This window comes from Ascidia mentula, chromosome 6 (assembly GCF_947561715.1).
Source record: "Ascidia mentula chromosome 6, kaAscMent1.1, whole genome shotgun sequence".
NCBI lineage: Eukaryota > Metazoa > Chordata > Ascidiacea > Phlebobranchia > Ascidiidae > Ascidia > Ascidia mentula.
The window spans coordinates 2862551-2882622 of record NC_138571.1 but is presented as its reverse complement, the minus strand read 5'-3'; the positions used below and the strand labels follow the sequence as shown (position 1 = coordinate 2882622).

The window sequence follows — 20072 nt, the reverse complement described above, 5'->3', positions numbered from 1 at the left end:
CAACAAACCATATCAACAAAGCCAGGAAATGACGGCACAAAACACTACAAGACAACATCACAACGCTATGCTGACTTCAAGACAACAACGTAACGACGTCATGACGCTGATCTCAAGACACCAACGCAAGCTATTACGTCATCCAGGGTGCACTGAACACAACACTATTCAATCATCATACCTTGTTACTCGTTGGAAACGCCATCTAAAGACAGACCTTCAATCAACACCATACCAACGCCCGTTGACCACATAGTTATCATCAGTTATCATCAGTTATCATCAGTTTCAGTTATCATCAGTTATCATTAGTTATCATCAGTTAGTTAGTCAGTCAGTCAGTTAGTCCAGGAGACCAACGAATCAACAATGAAATGAAAATTCATACGCGCGACGCCAAACACAAATTCACGACGGCTTCAAGAATTGGCAAACCATGCCATGTACGCAATTACACACAATCGACCAATCACGCGAAGTCACAGCGGTGACTTGGTCGAATACACATAAACGATTGTTTGTTTACATCCGAATCAGTTTGAACCAACAGACAATGTTTCCTCATCATCGAAGACCTTCATGAAGATAAATGGTGATGAACAACACGGATTCCTAACGGCCAGAAACTTTTTTGCAAGAAAGCTCTTGCAAACGGGGGAGATAATATGTAGTTAAAATTGTATTTTATCGCTTTTAATTGTTTAACCAAGACTCATTCATTAACGCACGTCACTCTGTAATTCGTCTCGTCACAATACTTGTGCGTTATTAATCTGATAAGCCCGCTCTTGCACGTGAGAGAAATTCATCTTGGTCAGCTTCGTAACACCGGAATTTTCCGCAAACCTAAGCTTTACGATTCTTTGTTATTCACGTTTGTTTTATGACATTTTCACCCGGTCAACACGCCTGAAATTGAGTCTTCATAATTGACCGCTTGAGCTGTAGCCAGAAAGTTTCTGAACCGCAACATCAAACATTTGTACTGTCTCATTACACATCATTGGATTTACTTGAACTGCCTCATTGAAATTGCTTCTTTTATTGTGAGTATTCGAATGCTTTACTAATTTTAATACAACCCAGTATTACTAATTGCACAGTGTTGGAGTCTTTTTGGAGTCATAGTTAGGTTTTGTGTTATCACAGATAAACTTAACATAAACTCTACAAATCATAGTTTAAGAACCAAACATGAAGCGAAAATATAAAGTAAAAATATAACTTTGCAAGTTATGTAATTATCCTAACTTCAAACAGCTAACATATTCTTTGTTTCTGCCCAATTAATAAAATAGCCTAAATATAAGCCAACAATGTGTTAAAATTACAAACTATATTTTTTTATATTATTTAAATTTAAACCACAAAAAAATTTAAACCACAAACAAATTATATTCGTACCTGAACGAACTTTTTGTGAGGGAGGTTCAGAATTATTCGCAATGCCTTCATTTTTTCGTTTTTGAGACATGTCCAAGAATCTGCAGAAAGTGCCAATCGAAAATCTCTCGTTCAACGAAAATACTGAGGCCACCTTCGGCTCTTCTTAAGTAAAACTGCTCCTTGAAACTTAGTTTATTGCAACATAGATCCCTAATGTCAACAAAACAATTAACAAAATGTTTACTAGATAAAAACTGTACCTACATTTCCGAAGAAAATAATTTTGTTCATTAATTTGCATCAAAACAAAACATATTGATATATTAAATCCCACAAAGCGATCTGTGGAAAGCTCAGATGGATTTTTTAATGAGAAACATATATTTCGCCTAAAAACGGCATCACCAGTTTCTCCAATTGGTGGCTGGAGACCAAATTTAATTGCTTTGTGAAAATTAATATATAATTATATCGATACGGTGAGCGATCGACAGCCTGCCAGAGGCCTTTGGTTTTAAATTGGTCCAGTTTTAATTCATTAATCACAAACAAAACATATATCATAATTTTTACCTTCTAAACAAATAAAATTCATAAATTCAAACAAAGTTGTAACATTGGGATTTCCCAAATTCGATACATCATAAATCCATTTAGGTCTATCTCAAATTCCCGCTACATGGGACGATAATCGCCCATCAAATCCGCTAAATTGAATCTACGTTGACGACTGTGAGCTGGTTGAGTTTCGCTTCGCCAATAAAAACTCACTGAAAGCAAATAAGTGCTTATTACAGGAAAAGCAGTTCCATGGGTAAACGTGCCTTTGCGAGAAAAGTAAACACTCCAAAGTACGTCACTGTAAGTCACGAGTAATGTAGGGTCATTGAACCAGTGTTTCTCAACCGGTGGTACGTGACGGCTTTACAGGTGGTACGTGAGCACCTTTCAGTGGTTTGCGGATATAGTTTGAATTTAAAAAATCGGAAGTGATCTCGATATGTTTGTTACTTCATCCCCTAGGACCTAGGTTCATTCGTAACACTCAACTAGGTGGTACGCGCGTCGAAATTGTTTTACCTACAAGTGGTACGCAACCACAAAAAGCTCGGGAATCACTGCATTAAAACAGTAATGTGGGAATCTTTGATCCACGCACGCATTGTGTTCTCTGTACATTTAATCACAGTATTTTATATTCCGTTCTTTCTCCATCCTGTTAATAAGCTGTTGGTGCAAACGTACGAGCCGAGTGCCGACTGGCAGTTGTTAATTAACCGACTCTCGTTCGTTAAACAAGCAAGCTCATTAAAACTGATTTTAATGAGGCGTTTACGAGCGAGGAACGGCAAATGATTTTCTGAGCACATCTCGTTTGGACCTCGTACAAGGGCACAAAGACAACTATAGAATGTGTCAGTTTACAGGAGAAAGGGACCTTTGCGTCGCCTTAAGTGCAATGTTTCTGAATACGAGTTGCGTAATTTGACATAACTTGCGCATATGCGCTATAGAATCTTGAATTTACCCCACATTTTTTGTTCGTTTACATCATTTAGGTAAGTTTACGATAATATTTCCCCATGAGATTGAAATTCGTTACCCAGCGAACATTCCATTTTTACAGGTAAACTAGGATTAAATTCACGCGCTAAGTTGCAAAGAATAAGACTTAAAGCACTGCCAGCAGTATCTACAAGAAAATTAAGTTTATGATTCTTATCAAAAATGATGAAAGTGCTAGAATGCTTTTCGACGCCCCTGACATTGTTCAACCTTAATGAGAGGGACGCTGCCCGTTTTTCTGATGATTAAAAGAACAGGGCGGGATACAATTATATGCATGCGAACCTTACATGTTGTGATAATAACACAAGTCGGAAGGTGGCGCCTGTGAGAAGCGCGGTCGTTGGAAGTCCCGTCCGCCATTAAAGTTGGTTTGTCTCGGGCGTGGTCGAGCAGTAAAATCTCGGCGCTGTGTTGGTCGGTAATCGTTGTTGCGTGATACAAAGCTTCCGGACCTATAATATCCGCCATTTTGCCCTCTTGGTGCCTGAAATCGGGGAGTTGCAGAAGTTACAGTTTGAGCCGATTTTAACGCCTGTAACTCTTCGGTCATTTCCCTTAGACGCCTCTCTATGTTATCATTTATTACCATTTAAGTGCTGGCAAAAATGTTTTTGGGATCCGAAAGATTATGTGGAACATGAAACTTACCTGGTTCGCTAATCAACATTAGGTAATCAGTTTTTTCATCCAATAAATCAACTGACAAACCATAGTCAGGCCCCAATATTATTTTGATCTGTCATAAAACAACTGTTTTAATACTTTTTCTGCATCTGGACATAAATCTTGGTAATTGCCCAGGAGAACTTTCATACGATTTAAAAGTACACTTGGACGCTTATTTTCCAGCGAAAGATCGTGAAATAATTCATGCACTTCAGTTATGGGGTTACTATCAAATGCCTTTAAAAGGGCTTGTTTTAAATCACCATAAGAGCGACGACCAACCTTAACTAAAATAACATGACCAACCTGTTGAGCTTATTTTTGATTGAGGGGGAAAAATGGTTAAGTTGAATTTCTCGTCGTCAGATGTTATTTGATGCATCTAGAAAATGCCTTCAACGTTTGCTAACAACTTTACAGCATCCTGCCACATTGAGGGTAATTTTACTGTAGTTGCCATATGTGTGATAGGTGCAGTTCGCCTAGGTGAAAAATGCGGTGCGGACACACCAGGATAACAAGGAAACTGATGCCGGAGTAAAAAAACATGGATGCGGCCTGGTCATTAATTCCAGGGGGTGCAAAATAACTCGAGCGAGGCTGATCTATAGAATATGATGATTCGGGATTTGCAGTGATCGGTCGTAATAATCGTGTTTAACAATGCGGCGCGGCACTGCCTGTAGCGTTTAAACCGCAACCGAACAAATCGTTACCTGGTAAATCATCAACATAATCGCTGTTGTGCGAACTTATGTCTGCGTCTGTAGATGCGTGAGATAAAGCATCGAAATTACCTGGCGTGGTCAACTGATCTGACTTTCCAACCCCTTTTAATTTGATCACACTTTCTATAAATTGGGGAATTACACCAGAAGCCTTTTGCGACATAATTAAAGCACACAAAAAATACGTTAAATCAGAAGGTTAAAATGCCCATTGAAATATCACGTCGGGGTCACCAAATTTTATGCAGGGTGTCATTTAAAACGTCTACACAAAATAATAACACTGCTGTATATCTGACTCCTGATAAAAAGGCTGCTTTCCAACCCAAAGTCAAACGACCAGTTTAATATATACATTAACAAATAAAGCACTTAAGAGTTATACAGCACATAAGAGTTGTACAGCACATTAGAGTTATACAGCACATAAGAGTTATACAGCACATTAGAATTATACAGCACATAAGAGTTATACAGCACATAAGAGTTGTACAGCACATAAGAGTTATACAGCACATAAGAGTTATACAGCACATAAGAGTTATACAGCACATAAGAGTTGTACAGCACATTAGAGTTATACAGCACATAAGAGTTATACAGCACATAAGAGTTATACAGCACATAAGAGTTGTACAGCACATAAGAGTTATACAGCACATAAGAGTTATACAGCACATAAGAGTTATACAGCACATAAGAGTTATACAGCACATAAGAGTTATACAGCACATAAGAGTTATACAGCACATAAGAGTTGTACAGCACATAAGAGTTATACAGCACATAAGAGTTATACAGCACATAAGAGTTATACAGCACATAAGAGTTGTACAGCACATTAGAGTTATACAGCACATAAGAGTTATACAGCACATAAGAGTTATACAGCACATTAGAGTTATACAGCACATAAGAGTTGTACAGCACATTAGAGTTATACAGCACATAAGAGTTATACAGCACATTAGAATTATACAGCACATAAGAGTTATACAGCACATAAGAGTTGTACAGCACATAAGAGTTATACAGCACATAAGAGTTGTACAGCACATAAGAGTTATACAGCACATTAGAGTTATACAGCACATAAGAGTTATACAGCGCATAAGAGTTATACAGCACATTAGAGTTATACAGCACATAAGAGTTGTACAGCACATTAGAATTATACAGCACATAAGAGTTATACAGCACATTAGAGTTATACAGCACATAAGAGTTATACAGCACATTAGAGTTATACAGCACATAAGAGTTGTACAGCACATTAGAATTATACAGCACATAAGAGTTATACAGCACATTAGAATTATACAGCACATAAGAGTTATACAGCACATTAGAATTATACAGCACATAAGAGTTATACAGCACATAAGAGTTGTACAGCACATAAGAGTTATACAGCACATTAGAGTTATACAGCACATAAGAGTTATACAGCACATTAGAGTTATACAGCACATAAGAGTTATACAGCGCATAAGAGTTATACAGCACATTAGAGTTATACAGCACATAAGAGTTATACAGCACATTAGAGTTATACAGCACATTAGAGTTATACAGCACATTAGAGTTATACAACACATAAGAGTTATACAGCACATAAGAGTTATACAGCACATAAGAGTTATACAGCACATAAGAGTTATACAGCAGATAAGAGTTATACAGCGCATTAGAGTTGTACAGCGCATAAGAGTTATACAGCACATTAGAGTTATACAGCACATAAGAGTTATACAGCACATTAGAGTTATACAGCACATTAGAGTTATACAGCACATTAGAGTTATACAGCACATTAGAGTTATACAACACATAAGAGTTATACAGCACATAAGAGTTATACAGCACATAAGAGTTATACAGCAGATAAGAGTTATACAGCGCATTAGAGTTGTACAGCGCATAAGAGTTATACAGCACATTAGAGTTATACAGCACATAAGAGTTATACAGCACATTAGAGTTATACAGCACATAAGAGTTATACAGCGCATTAGAGTTGTACAGCGCATAAGAGTTATACAGCACATAAGACTTAAATGTTTGACTTTCCTTTAAACAGTGTTGTTAATCAGCGTGGACCCATTAAAACAAACCACGCCAGTTCTGTACTTTTCCTCGAACTTCCCCGAAAATGTTTTCAGCTTCTTCCTTCATCACGTTGTTTGGACTAATGTTCAAGGATTCCATCTAATAAATAAATCTTCATGTAATTACACATAAACGTACCAGTATTAGAACTGCAACAAAGATCAACATATTTGCAGGTAGAAAACACACAACTTTATGTAGTGGTTAATCTGGCATGATTGGCAAACTGTGAACTGATGGCATTAATAGTAAACATGTAATCAGTTAAATTTGTTTTCAATTATAAGTGATTAGCACTGCTAGCATGATGTAAAGCTGTAAATTTTTTCATAAGTCTGTCACAAAATGCTGAAAATTCAAACTTAGTTGTAAAATTCTTGAATGTTGAATTTTAGTATTTGTGAACACAAAAATAAACTTCAACAACTAGCCATACAATTCAGTCAAGTTACCATCTAACAGACTGATATTCTACTCATGTATGAAAGATGCTGGGACTCCACTTATTGTAACTTACTGGATCTTCCAACTTTGACAATTCTTTTGCCAATGCTTTTAATCCATTAGAAGTAATTCCACAGCTAAACAAAATGAGGTTCTTCACTTTAGCCAAACTTTTTGACAGTTTTTTGCAGCCATCATCACCAATACGGTTTCCAATTAAATTGACTTTCTGAATCTAAAAACATTCCAAGTTAAGCATTTAAAGGTCAACTTCAGGGTAAACAAACAAATAATAAACTGTCGTCAAAAACCATAAGTGAAATTTTGCATCAAAGACAAAATGATAAACAATCGAGATATATTTTTAAATTATTTATTTTTCTAAATGTGAAAAGAGCAATGTCATAATAAAAACAAACCAAGCAATGAACAGATATGTGCGTGCAATCAGCAACACATTGTTGTTACCAAACTAAAGATTCAGGATAAAAATTAATGTTGTGACCAGTTTTGTTCATATCAGTGTTAGCATCCTGTTAAACTTCAATCAATACTATGTAAACATATCTTTGTCCTTTTTCTCTTGTAACCAAAACATGTTGACTCTGATACAAATTTAGTATTTTGAATCAGAGTCAAAGTGCATGAAACCCATTTACATCATTCATGAAAGTTGGATTGTTTAAAACCCATGAATGATGGAACCCTAAAGTAATGTTCTTAAAAGTAATAAGTCCGGCTGGTAAACCTGTATTTTACAGAATATAGCAATGAACTAAAACACAACTGAAACCTTACTGGTTCTGGTAGTTCGAGCAAAGCTGAAGACAGATGTGGAATTCCTTCTGATGTTATTCCACAATTACCCAAGTTAAGGTCCTGTACTTTGTTCAAACATTTTGCTATTTCTTTTGCACCAGAGTTACCAATGTTATTTATATTGAGATGAAGTTCTTTCATCTAAAAAAAAAATTAATATGAAAGCAGCATAAAATAACTATGTATGCTTAAAATAACTATTGACGTTTTGAGCCAAATTTGCATTTATAAAATTTTGTTCAATAATTATCAGCACAACATGCTGTAAACATCATTATTAATAAGAAAAGTTACTGTTATCAAACTAAAGCTTCAAGTTTTGTTCATTTCAGTGTTAGCATTCTGTCAAACTTCAAAGAAAACTACATAAACATATCAGTGTCCTTCTATATTGTAATCAATAATATCTGGACTCTGATGCAAAATGTTTAAACTTGAAAGTATTCTGAGTCAAGAGTCAAAGTGCATGAAACCCATTCATATCATTCATGAAAGGTGATAGTTCAACAATTAATTTATTGGGAAAGTGATACTAAAGTAATGTTCTCAGAATTAGCAAATCCGGCTGCTAAACCTGTATTTTACAGAATATAGCAGTGAACAAAAACACAACTGAAACCTTACTGGTTCTGGTAGTTCGAGCAAAGCTGAAGACAGATGTGGAATTCCTTCTGATGTTATTCCACAATTACCCAAGTTTAGTTCCTGTACTTTGTTCAAACATTTTGCTATTTCTTTTGCACCAGAGTTGCCAATGTTATTTCCAGATAAATTAAGGGATTCCATCTAAAAAATATTTAGTATGAATGCAGCATAAAATAACCATGCATGCTTAAAATAACTATTGATGTTTTCAAGCTAAGTTTGCAAGAGTGAACTTTTGTTTGATAATTATTAACAAAATATGCTGTAATGATTCTAATTAATAAGAAAAGTTACTGTTCTTAAACTAAAGCTTCAAGATCAAATGAAAGATTCTAATCAGGTTTGTTTATATCTGTGTTTGCAAAACTTCAAATAAAACTAAATAAACATATTAGTGTCCTTTCCATCTCAACCAGCAACATATTGCAGAGGTAGCCTAATTTTCTCATGAGTAGTTTGGTTGAATACAAGTTACATTATTGCAAAACCTTACTGGATCTGGTAGTTTGAGCAAAGCTGAAGACAAATACGGAATTCCTTCTGAAGTGATTCCGCATTCACCCAAGTGCAAATTCTCTACATTCTTCAAACATTTTCCAATTTTTTCTGCTCCAGAGTTTCCGATGTTGTTGTTTTCCAGAGAAAATAATTCCATCTGAAAGTAAACAAAGTTGGGCCTATGGGCGACAAAGATATTTTAGGCGAGTTCAATTAAAGGCAGTTGTACCCATAGCCTGCTGTCAAAATGTAGCATGGCAGTGTGCTTTGCATTGGTTTTAATATATAAAGTAAGTTGATATCTGGCATTAATATGCAAGTTTTGCAAGTGCAAATACTACATAACATGTGTTTACATTTAGGGAAACATCACAGAAACATAATAAGACTTACTGGTTTCTCTAGTTTGGCCAAAGCAGTGGCAAGATTGTCCACTTTAGTCACTTTACAACTAACAATGTAAAGTTCTTCAAAGTAATGAAGAATTTCACCCAAAAGAAGATCATCATTGCTTATATTAAATCCATCCAGTTCCAGGAGTTTAAGCTGAAATAAAACAAATAACTACAGAATATACAAACACTCGTTAATAAAAAAAAGTTTAAACCTTATGTGGACATCCATTTTGTAGCGAGTCCTTAATGCAATTCAATGTTTCTAAACATGATTTGTTGGGATGGTTTGAAGACAATATAAGTTTTTCTGTTAATGGAATGCACTTTGCAAGATATGGTGCTTGTTCGTCATTCCACTTCTTTAACCATAGTTCTTGAATCTAAGATGGAAAAAGTTTAATGCTGGAACAAAAGCTGATGACAAGAATGCAAACGGAACAGTAAATCACACTGGCTAAACCAGAGGTCGACAACCCATGACTCTGGGAACCCCATGTGGCTGTTTCACTCCCCACTTTGACCCCATTTAAACCACAAGCTTCTTTAAGGAAAATACACAAATAAAGATAAACTTCAAACTTTTGGTGCATTCGGGTGCTTCTGTATGTTTTGCAAGTTCACAAAAAATTGTGATGTTTAATTTGGTTCATGTGTATTGGAAAGGAAAAATAATACTTGCCAACACGCGTTCGTGGCGTCGAGTTTGATGTGGTTAATTACAAAAGATTCTAACTGGTTCTTGGCATGTCAGGGGTTGCCAACCTCTGGGCTGAACATTTACGGGTTAATATCACTGCATATACTAACATATATTAGAAAATATACACTCATGCAACTAAGCAATGTTAATCACAAACACATATATAAAAGTTAGGTTTGTGCTGTCAACAAGTGAAGTATCTTTGCATCAATAGTTTAACTGATAACCTCAACTAACCTGAATCTTATAGTTTTTCACAAATTCTGCAAAATCTAGGAAGACATTTCCAACAACAGGAAATTCAACAAAGTTGAAACATGGAAATTTCTCACAATGTTCAAAAACTGTGCGGAAATTTCTCACATCCGAGGAGAAAGTTAATCCTTCCATGTTATATTCAGGATGTAAATATGGTTTGACCTTGTTCATGATGACCTTGTTGTCTAGTTCATTTAAACATCCAAAAAGATGAAACCAGTCTGCCAAGTTTGGAAGGTCTGGCACATTCTCGAGAGGTTTTGCTATGTTTACAACAACATCAGACAAAATGCTTTGCTTTCCCGAAATCGTTTCCTGTTTTTGATTTTGTTCAAATTGGGTCAGTTTCTTGGCCTTTTCAAAAATTTGATCATTGCAGAGACCAAAACAGAATGTGAGAATATTTTCCCATTCCCCAAATTCATGAGAATCTTTTAAATCCTTTTTCATCTCATCCAAATTCATGAAGAGAACAAGCTTGAGTGCAACCAACAGTTCTTGCCATGAGCGATGCACAAAGAAACTTATTTTGTCTTGTTGTAGAATGTCCATTGCCAGATTTTCATCTGATTCAACATTTGTATCAACAAATGACTGTTGAGCCCTCAATGGAATGCCAAACTTGGCCAGGTCATTGTCTGTAAATATTGCTTTCTTGTCCTGAAATCCATACCATGCCAAGTCAGAGAGGTTCCTTACAGCATCAACATCTCTAGGAAAGCGACAATGCTTCGATCGGATGTATCTGTTTAGCATGGCAACATAAACACCAGTAAGAGTAATCGGTTCTGTACTTCCGTCCCCAGACTTAATCCTTTGCAACAAGTAGTTGAGGATCATCAGCATTCTTACAGGCACACCACAGTTTTCTAACAGTGTACAGTTGGCATTTAGCAAGGCTAGAACTTCTTCATGTTGTTTACCACAAACACGCTTAGTTAGTTCTTTTTGAGCATTTGAGCTGAGACTTAAGATTTCAACAACAAACTCTGGTCGGTATTTCAAGGGGACATCCATAAATTCTGATTTTCGGGAAGTCACCAGCTTGTAAGCATGGGGTAGAAGAGTTCCATTCAAAATATTAAATATAAAAGCCATAGGTTTGTATTTGGAAAAAGGCTGAATTGGTTTGTGGTTTTTTTTTAAATTTTCAGTGCCAGCTTCATCCAGTCCATCTATTAGCACTGCTGTGTTCCGATCATTTAAGATGAACTCAATCAACTCTTTTATTGCATCCAAAGACAGACTTAACTTTGCAATAAGTGGGAAGAAAAGAAAGTTGTACAAATCCGTTTCCCGTTCAAAATTGATGTCACCTATCTTTATGTAGAATATAAAAGAAGCATTTTTCAAACATTCATTGTCTAATATATGCTTCAGAAGAATTTGTGTTAAAGTACTTTTGCCAACACCAACTACACCAACAACTGCAATTGATTTGCTGTATTTATCAACATCCGCTTCACTAATTTTCTTGAGTTTAAGTTTTTCTTGTGCTTCTTGTTTTGCACTTTCAAACAAGTTTTCCACTGTTATGTCACCTTTGAGTCCACTTCCTTGATCTATTAACTTAGCCAACTGTTTTCGACGTTTTTTGGGATCTGTTTCATCAGGATTTGACCCTCCAGAGTATTTAGCAAGGACAAGTTCAACTGGATCCACAATCCTCCCATACTCCACACCACATTTTAATGAAGATTCCTTCTTAGCATGGTTTCGTAATTCTTTCTTGATATCCTCAACTACAAACATGTGATATTAGCAATAAAACCAATAAATGTTTTGGTGAGCTGCAGACAGACTGACTGCTCCAATAGGTTAAAACACATAACAGCTCAAATCAGTGACCCTGTCTGCAGTTCATTTAAATACAACATCTTGCTACATGTAACTGGGGATTGTTATGAATGAATCTGTGAAGTGCGATATTTACTTATTGGGAACAATATTGAAGGGTTAACTTCCACATGAGATTTCAAATAACGTTAACTTCACATGTTTTTGTACTTCAAAGTAACTTTTTTTAATTTTTGTAGCAGAAAGTATAATCAGAACCAATTTAACCATTTAATTTTGTTTATGGTATATTTTGCAAATATTTAGTTGGATATTGCACTAAAAATCAATGCTAACATTCCAAACATAAAGTAATGACAATTTCTGGTTGACTGTGACCTTGGTGTGGCAATGAATGAAACCATTCAACGTTTGAGCTACAGACAGTTAAGACATTGATACTTTTAAGTTAATGTTGATCTGTTGGGTCCCAAACAACTGGGACAAACCACCAGCTGTAATAATAAAACCTTATTATTGGTTGATAAAATATGCACAACTGTCTGTGGGTCAGTGATTGTTCTGGCTCGGTATATGACATGTAGAAATTTCATTCATTTTAATGTTAATTTCCGTATTAAAGTGAACAAAAGACAAACTAATATGATGTAAATGGCAAAATTATTTTGATGATAAGGTGTCCAATTCAGGAGCTAAACTTTGAACTAATTTTTTGAAAACGTCAAAATACACATAAAAATTATATATTTATGAATTTTAAAAATGTTGTAGCCCATTTCAAAAAAGATACCCCTAGAAGAAAAGCATTTAGTTTTTTTAAACGTTCTCCAGGTAAAATTGTATCATAATCATTTATATTAACATTGTTATGGACCATGGTCACATTTTTATGCCATATAACTCTTTGCTTACCATTTAGATTTGAGGTCTTTGATGAACTTTCATCTGAAAAAAGTTGCAGTAAGAAAAACATACAAAAATATAAATTACATGCGAAACAACAAGAAATATATATTTATTGCTCGTAAAATTTATTACTTAGTTTCACACCGATGACATCCATACAATTTTGTCTTATTTTTCTTTAAAGTAGCAGACTTTAGATCAATGGTATAAGTTCAATGATGACAGTGGTGTACTAAGCATGTCGCTACCTAGAATAATGGTAAGATGGGAATTTCTTGTCATAACAAAAATCCTTAAACTGCATCCTTTGTGAGATGATTAAGGACGCATATTGGTATTTCTATGAAAATAAGTTTTGGTGCTGGGAAATGCCCACCGTGTAGACCGATGTCACAATAGAAATTTTACGTCACAAAGCAAACCAGTGATGCAAAGGGCTCAATTTTTCGGTTGAACAAGCACACATGTGTGTGCTGCTGTCAATGGCGGATTTTAGGGTGTTTGGGACAGTTTTGGTGGGGTTTTGGGCTATTTTAATCAGGTAGTTACTTGCTGGTGGGTGCTGCTGAAAATTATGTTGAAAATGGAGCAAAAATTTCAGGCTGTATTTGTGGAAAAATGAATCGTTTAAGTGTGCAATCATTTGTGATTTTATGAAAGATCCATCCCATATCTACAAATTTTGATTAAAATTAGTCACTAGAAGAATGGTTTAGCCACCCCCTGGGGGCATTTTCCCCCCTGGTTAGTCAATATTTTGACAAAAAAGCAACAAAAATTGGAACTGGATTTTGTAGAAAAATGAATCGTTCAACTACGCACTCATTTGCATTTTTTTGTAAGTTCCAACTTTTCTCTATGCAATGGCATCAAATTTAGTTGCTGAAAAAGTGTCAAAGCCTTCCCTCATGGCTGGGCATACCCACTGTTGGTCATATGGGGTCTAGTGTACTATTGCACGTACCTATCTTCTAAAAATCAGGGAACACCCAAATTACGTCACAATGAAGGTGGGGTCAAGTTATGACGTCACACCAAAAATTTGCGTCACTGTGACGTCACTAACCGAAGATATGAAACGACGAAGTTTCTCGCCCACGCACACATACGCGGTTCTCCTGCAGGCACCTGAAGGTCGGCAAAAGGCACAACAGCAACGAAGAAATACATTTTTACGCTTCATTGATTACATAATGAAACAAACCTGTGAGAAACTTGAAATTGGGTACGATCAACCACAAGGGTGCGTAAACCAACATATGAAAAAATGAAAGTCGGGGTTAACGCGCTTTAGCGCCGTTGGCGGTAAACATGTCCCAAAGTATACATCCATACGTATCAATAAAGGAGACGTCACACAAACTTTAAATTTGGTACAGACAACCACAAGGGTGACTACACCAACATACTAAAAAGTTAACTGGGTAGCACTTTATTAACCCTTTGTTTATTGACGACAAATATTTGTTTGTGACGTAACAATTACATTTAAAGTCGATTTTAATCCGTTCTCGAATATTATAAACAAGAGTCCCTCCTTGACAATCGAGCCCATTCTCAACACAATCCAACAAGTATTTCTCTCAAAAATCATCAAAACGTCAACCGACGTTAACACGCTTTAGCGACGTTGGCGTTAATAAGGTTCCATAGTGTACAATTGTACGTAACAATGAAAAAGACGTTGCATAAACTTGAAATTAAGCACAAACAACCAGAAGGGTTCCTACACCAACATACTAAAAAATTAAACCGATACCACTGCGCCATTTTTCTAGACCTGTCTAAGGCATTCGACACCGTAAATCACGAGAAGTTGTTGGAAAAGTTAGAGCGCCGGTATGGAATTAGGGGAAATACCCTACACTTAATCCACAGTTACCTTGTAGGTAGAAGTCAATGCACTAGAATAGGAAATTCTGTGTCGGATATTAAACCCATAACATGCGGTTGTCCACAGGGTTCGCCATTAACTCCTTTACTTTTTTTATTGTACATCAATGACCTTCCGCAAGTATCCTCTTTTACAACCAAATTGTTCGCTGACGACACGGTTCTTTCAATGCCCTCCCCTTCACTTATTGACTTACAATCCCGCGTTAACGAACAACTCACAAATGTTGACAACTGGTTAAGGCACAATCGACTTTCTCTCAACATTCGGAAAACAAAGTTCCTATTGTTTTCCCCTTCCACCTCAAGCACTGGCAATTTCACCGTCACCATCGGTCATGAAAAACTTTTGCGATCAGATAATATTAAGTACCTCGGTGTATACATTGATGACAAACTAACCTGGACAACTCACATTCATTACTTGGAAAAGAAATTGTCACAAGCATGCGGCACTTTTTTTCAGTTGCGAAATTATCTTGACGTTAAAACGTTGAGAAATGTTTACTATTCATTTGTATATTCCCATAATCAGTACGCTATTGGTACTTGGGGTGGAGGATCGGCACTCTCACTGAAAAAACTCAACACTATTCATAATAACATACTCCGCTCCATAACCTTTAGTTCCTTTCAAAGCCACGTCACGCCATTATACAAGAAATTAGATCTCACAAAAATTAGAGACATTTACAAACTCGAACTGGCCAAAGCAATGCACGATTTCCATACCGGCAATCTACCGGCCTCCTACAACTCCTTATTTTCGTTAGTAGACACAGTACACGATCATTTCACAAGAAATGCATCGCAAAAGAACTTATTTCACCCAAGAGTTAACACCACCTTCGGCTTACGTATGCTAAAATACAGGGGCCCACAGATATGGGAGGAAATAAACCCTTCCATTAGATCGCTCTCCCGTCCATCATTTAAAAAAAAATCCGCCAATGTTTCACATCTCAGTATTAACTTCCTTTTTCATCCACCCTGTTAGCAGTCCGTTTTTCCCTTTTTCTTGTAGTCCTCCTGTCGTTTATTGCGTTTCTTCTGTCTTTGTTTTATGGTGTTTTTATCTATATTCCATTGTACACTCTACGCCTAAATGAACAATTTACTGCCGTAGGATCCGTTGTTGTTTCAGATCTAGGAGCGCTGCACACCAACATCACAACGTGCGCTGGACCATCAGCAAGACCTACGATGATTCAACAAACGCAACCTCCAGACGATCCCGACCATCTCCAACCAAAACCACCACGTTTGGACTGTCCTCGGGACGTTAAGGTCTGTCGATGTGGATTAAAGGAAACGTTCTGAGAACCGAGTTGGCGTTTGCGTTTCGATGGGTTTTGCTTTGGCCAGCACGGCCGGGTGGCCACCTTTTCGTCACATGCAGCTTGTCGCAACCCATCACCTCCCAGTGCGCCTGGCTGCGATCCCACGGCAGACGGTGATTCTCCGTGAGGAAATCACCTTTACATGGGGGCCTGACTCGATAACCTTTATGGTTTTATCGGTGCCCATGCCATTTCATTTCCTTGTTTTTTGTTCGTCGCGTAGTTGCTTTTCTCGCAAAAATAAACATGATATGATTTGATTTGATTTGATTTGATTTGATTTGATGCATCTGTTGTTAAAAAATGCTATGAAATGAAACCCTTATAAATCACCAGTATAACTTATCATTTCAGTGGTAAAGTTTGTTTCCAAAAATATTTCTTTTTATAATTAGAGATATATCTGTTGTGAAAAAGTTATCAAATGTTATCTTCATAAACAATATTTAAAACTTTGTTATTTTGTCCAATTGCAACCAAAGTTTACCAGAACTCAACAGTGAGTTGGTGTCAGTCAATGATTCACATTGCTTTGTAATGGCATGTGCAGAAAATTAAATTACAATCCAATTGTGAAAAAGTTTTAAAATGGAAATAGAGCAGAATATGTTGGTGTAAGTATGGTTTGTATACCTAGGCAGGGTGTCGATTTATGCCTTTTTCGCCATTAAGTGTTCGACACGCGACGCCACTGTTCGAACGGGCGGCGTGAAAGTTATCGATATACAGTACCACGAACAGACCAACGCTTTGTTATCTACCATAAATTGAATTACATATAATTACTCAATTTAGCCTAACGTATCGGTTACGCCAATCTTACATTCACATCGATCTTACTAGTTTTCTTTTTTCGAAGATTGGACGCCAACGATTTTCCTATTAACATGTAGTTGACAATTTTTTGCCGTACATGCTGGTGGCAAAAGTGGTTCGAAGACGTTGGTGCCAGTATAAGTCGTTTAAATTCAAACCGCAAACAATTATTTGGGAAGAAATTTGTGTTTCGAGTCACTATTAAACAACAGCGTTTAACTGAACGGTTACTGAGTATTGAAAACTTAACGTCATCATCGTTCGGGATCCCCACCCCAAAATAAATTTGTATGTTTAGATTGCTAAATAAACGCAGCCGCAATAAATTTTTGGACAAAATCCATGCTAAACCAGCCAAAACTTGCTTTTCAACGTTCAGTGAATAAACTCGTTAAACCTAAAAACTAACCATTGTTTCCAAACATGGCGCATTGTTACCGAACACGCTGCATTGTTACCGAACATATTACATTGTGACGAAACAAGTACCATTTTTCTTTCAATCGGACCTTAAAAGAGACATATCAGTTTACAACATGCAAGGTTTTGATTGTTTTGGCGTTATTTTAACGTGTATTTCAAACTTATGTTAGTACAAGAATTCTGTAATCGAAATAAGCCTGGTCGTTCTCATGCGTTAGTTACCAGATACGACATTTTTACTATTCGACGCGCACGACAATTTTTCTCAAGATGTTCGACACGCAGAAAAAAATCGACGACCTGCACCTAGGGAACGTTAGAACCCTTGACAAGTCCATGAACCAGCTGATAGCACAAGAACCACACGTACATTATATTATATCAAATTCTGTACAAATGAGGCTGCAATTACGCAAACAAAAAACAAACTACGCAGATTGACACTGACGGAAGGTAGAAATATTTTGTATAACAAATCTTTTTTGTTTACATTAGTTAAATCTAGGTTTTTTGCACCTATGAAATATTATTATTTAGCCTACATTTGACCAGAAATTGACAACCTAAATGAAAAAAGTTTATTTATATTATAAAACATACCTGGACAATGTTTCTTACATGGAGGTTCACCATTGTTCACATTACCAGCAGTTGTGAGTATTGTGACATTCTCCAATTGGCAATTATTTAATGTAGTGCCTGTTTAAACATAGTGTTAGTTACAAATATAAACAATAAGTAACACAAAATTCAAATGCTACATTTCAGAATTTATTGTTAATCTAAATTTAAACCAACAATGCATTAAAATTACAAATTATATTCGCACCTGCACAATTTTTTTGTAAGGGAGGTTCAGAATTATTCCCAATGTCTGCATATTTTCGTTTGCGAGACATGTCCAAGAATCTGCAGAAAGTACCAATCGAAAATCTCTCGTTCAACGAAAATGCTGAGGCGATCTTCGGCTCTTCTAAGCAAAACTGCTCCTTAAAACTTAGTTTATTGCAACAAAGATCCCTAATGACAACAAAACAAATAACAAAATGTTTACTAGATAAAAACTTTACATTGCCGAAGTATATAAGTTTGTTGATTAATTTGCATCCAAACAAAAACATATATCTTAATTTTACCTTCTAAACAAATAAAATTCATAAATGCAAACAAAGTTGCGACACTGGGATTTCCCAAATTCGATACATCATAAATCCATTTAGGTATATCTCAAGTTCCCGCTACATAGGACGATACTCGCCCATCAAGTCTGCTAAATTGAATCAACGTTGTGAGCTGGTTGAGTTTCGCTTCGCCAATAAAAACTCAAATTTACAAGCTGCAATGAAACTTGTCGTAAATTCTCTCCGATTTATTGCACTGTTGTTGGCAAGCAAATCTTTTGACCTGACAACTTTTGACACCAACATGCAGACTCATAAGTTTAATTTTTGGTCAGTTGCCAAAAACAATTTTGTCTTTGAAGTTTTGGTGCTTAACGAATGAACAAAACGATACAACGCAGTTAAACATGGGACGCATCTTCTGGTGCGACACGCGTAAAATATAAAAAACTATATTTTCCCAATGCTACTTTGTCTTGGAATCTCTTCAAAGAGAATTGTTTTTTTTTCTCTTTGACGCCTCCCAACGTAAGTGCTTACTACACCAAATGAAGTTCCATCGGTAAACTTGCCTTTGCGAGAAATGTAAACACTCCAAAGTACGTCACTGTAAGTCACGAGTAATGTAGGGTCATTGAACTAGTGTTTCTCAACCGGTGGTACGCGACGGCATTACAGGTGGTACGTGACAGCATTACAGGTGGTACGTGAGCACCTATCAGTAATTTGCGGATGGTTCAAATTTAAAAAAATCGGAAGTGATCTCGAAAAACATTATATTTGATCTCGAAATGTTTGTTACTTCATCCCCTGGGACCTTAGGTTCATTCGTAACACTCAACTAGGTGGTACGCGTCGAAATTGTTTTGCCTCCAAGTGGTACGCAACCACAAAAAGTTTGGGAATCACTGCATTAAAACAGTAATGTGGGAATATTTGATCCACGCACGCATCGTGTTCTCTGTACATTTAATCACAGTATTTTATATTTCGTTCTTTCTCCATCCTGTTAATAAGCTGTTGGTGCAAACGTACGAGCTGAGTGCCGACTGGCAGTTGTTAATTAACCGACCCTCGTTCGTTAAACAAACGAGCTCGTTAAAACTGATTTTAACGAGGCGTTTACGAGCGAGGTACGAAAATGATTTGCCGAGCACATCTCGTTAGGACCTCGTACAAGGGCACAAAGACAACTATAGAATGCGTCACTTTACAGGAAAAAGGGACCTTTGCGTCGACTTAAGTCCCATTTTTCTGAATACGAGTTGCGTAATTTGACGTAACTTGCGCATATGCGGTATAGAATCTTGAATTTACCCAACATTTTTTATTCGTTCACATTATTTAGGTAAGTTTGCGATAATATTTCCCCATAACATTAAAATTCGTTACCCAGCGCGCATTTCATTTTTACAGGTAAACTAGGATTAAATTCACGCACTAAGTTGCGGGGAATAAGACTTAAAGCACTGCCAGTATCTACAAAAAAATTAAGTTTATGAATCTTATCAAAATGGTGAAAGTGCTAGAATGTTTTTCGCCCCTGACATTGTTCACCC

At 36.4% G+C, this 20072-nt stretch overlaps 1 protein-coding gene and 1 pseudogene across 2 annotated transcripts; both read right to left on the bottom strand.

Moving 5' to 3' along the window:
• Positions 1-3163: 3163 nt before the first annotated feature.
• On the bottom strand, positions 3164-4081 carry LOC145906873 (uncharacterized; annotated as a pseudogene).
• A 2078-nt stretch (positions 4082-6159) lies between these two features.
• Positions 6160-14033, bottom strand: LOC145905778 (NACHT, LRR and PYD domains-containing protein 14-like). 2 transcript variants are annotated; one of them, XM_082993064.1, is made up of 10 exons: positions 13743-14033; positions 12927-12959; positions 10197-11959; positions 9472-9639; positions 9258-9410; positions 8860-9021; positions 8346-8507; positions 7701-7862; positions 6976-7137; positions 6160-6557 (listed from the first exon to the last, which is right to left on the bottom strand). In XM_082993064.1, the coding sequence occupies exons 1-10, from the start codon at positions 13750-13752 to the stop codon at positions 6453-6455; spliced, it is 2880 nt and encodes a 959-aa protein (XP_082849190.1). In that variant the 5' UTR covers positions 13753-14033; the 3' UTR covers positions 6160-6452. The 2 variants fall into 2 exon arrangements, with proteins under 2 accessions (XP_082849190.1, XP_082849189.1); XM_082993063.1 differs by having other exon boundaries at positions 12927-14033.
• Between the last annotated feature and the right edge of the window lie 6039 nt (positions 14034-20072).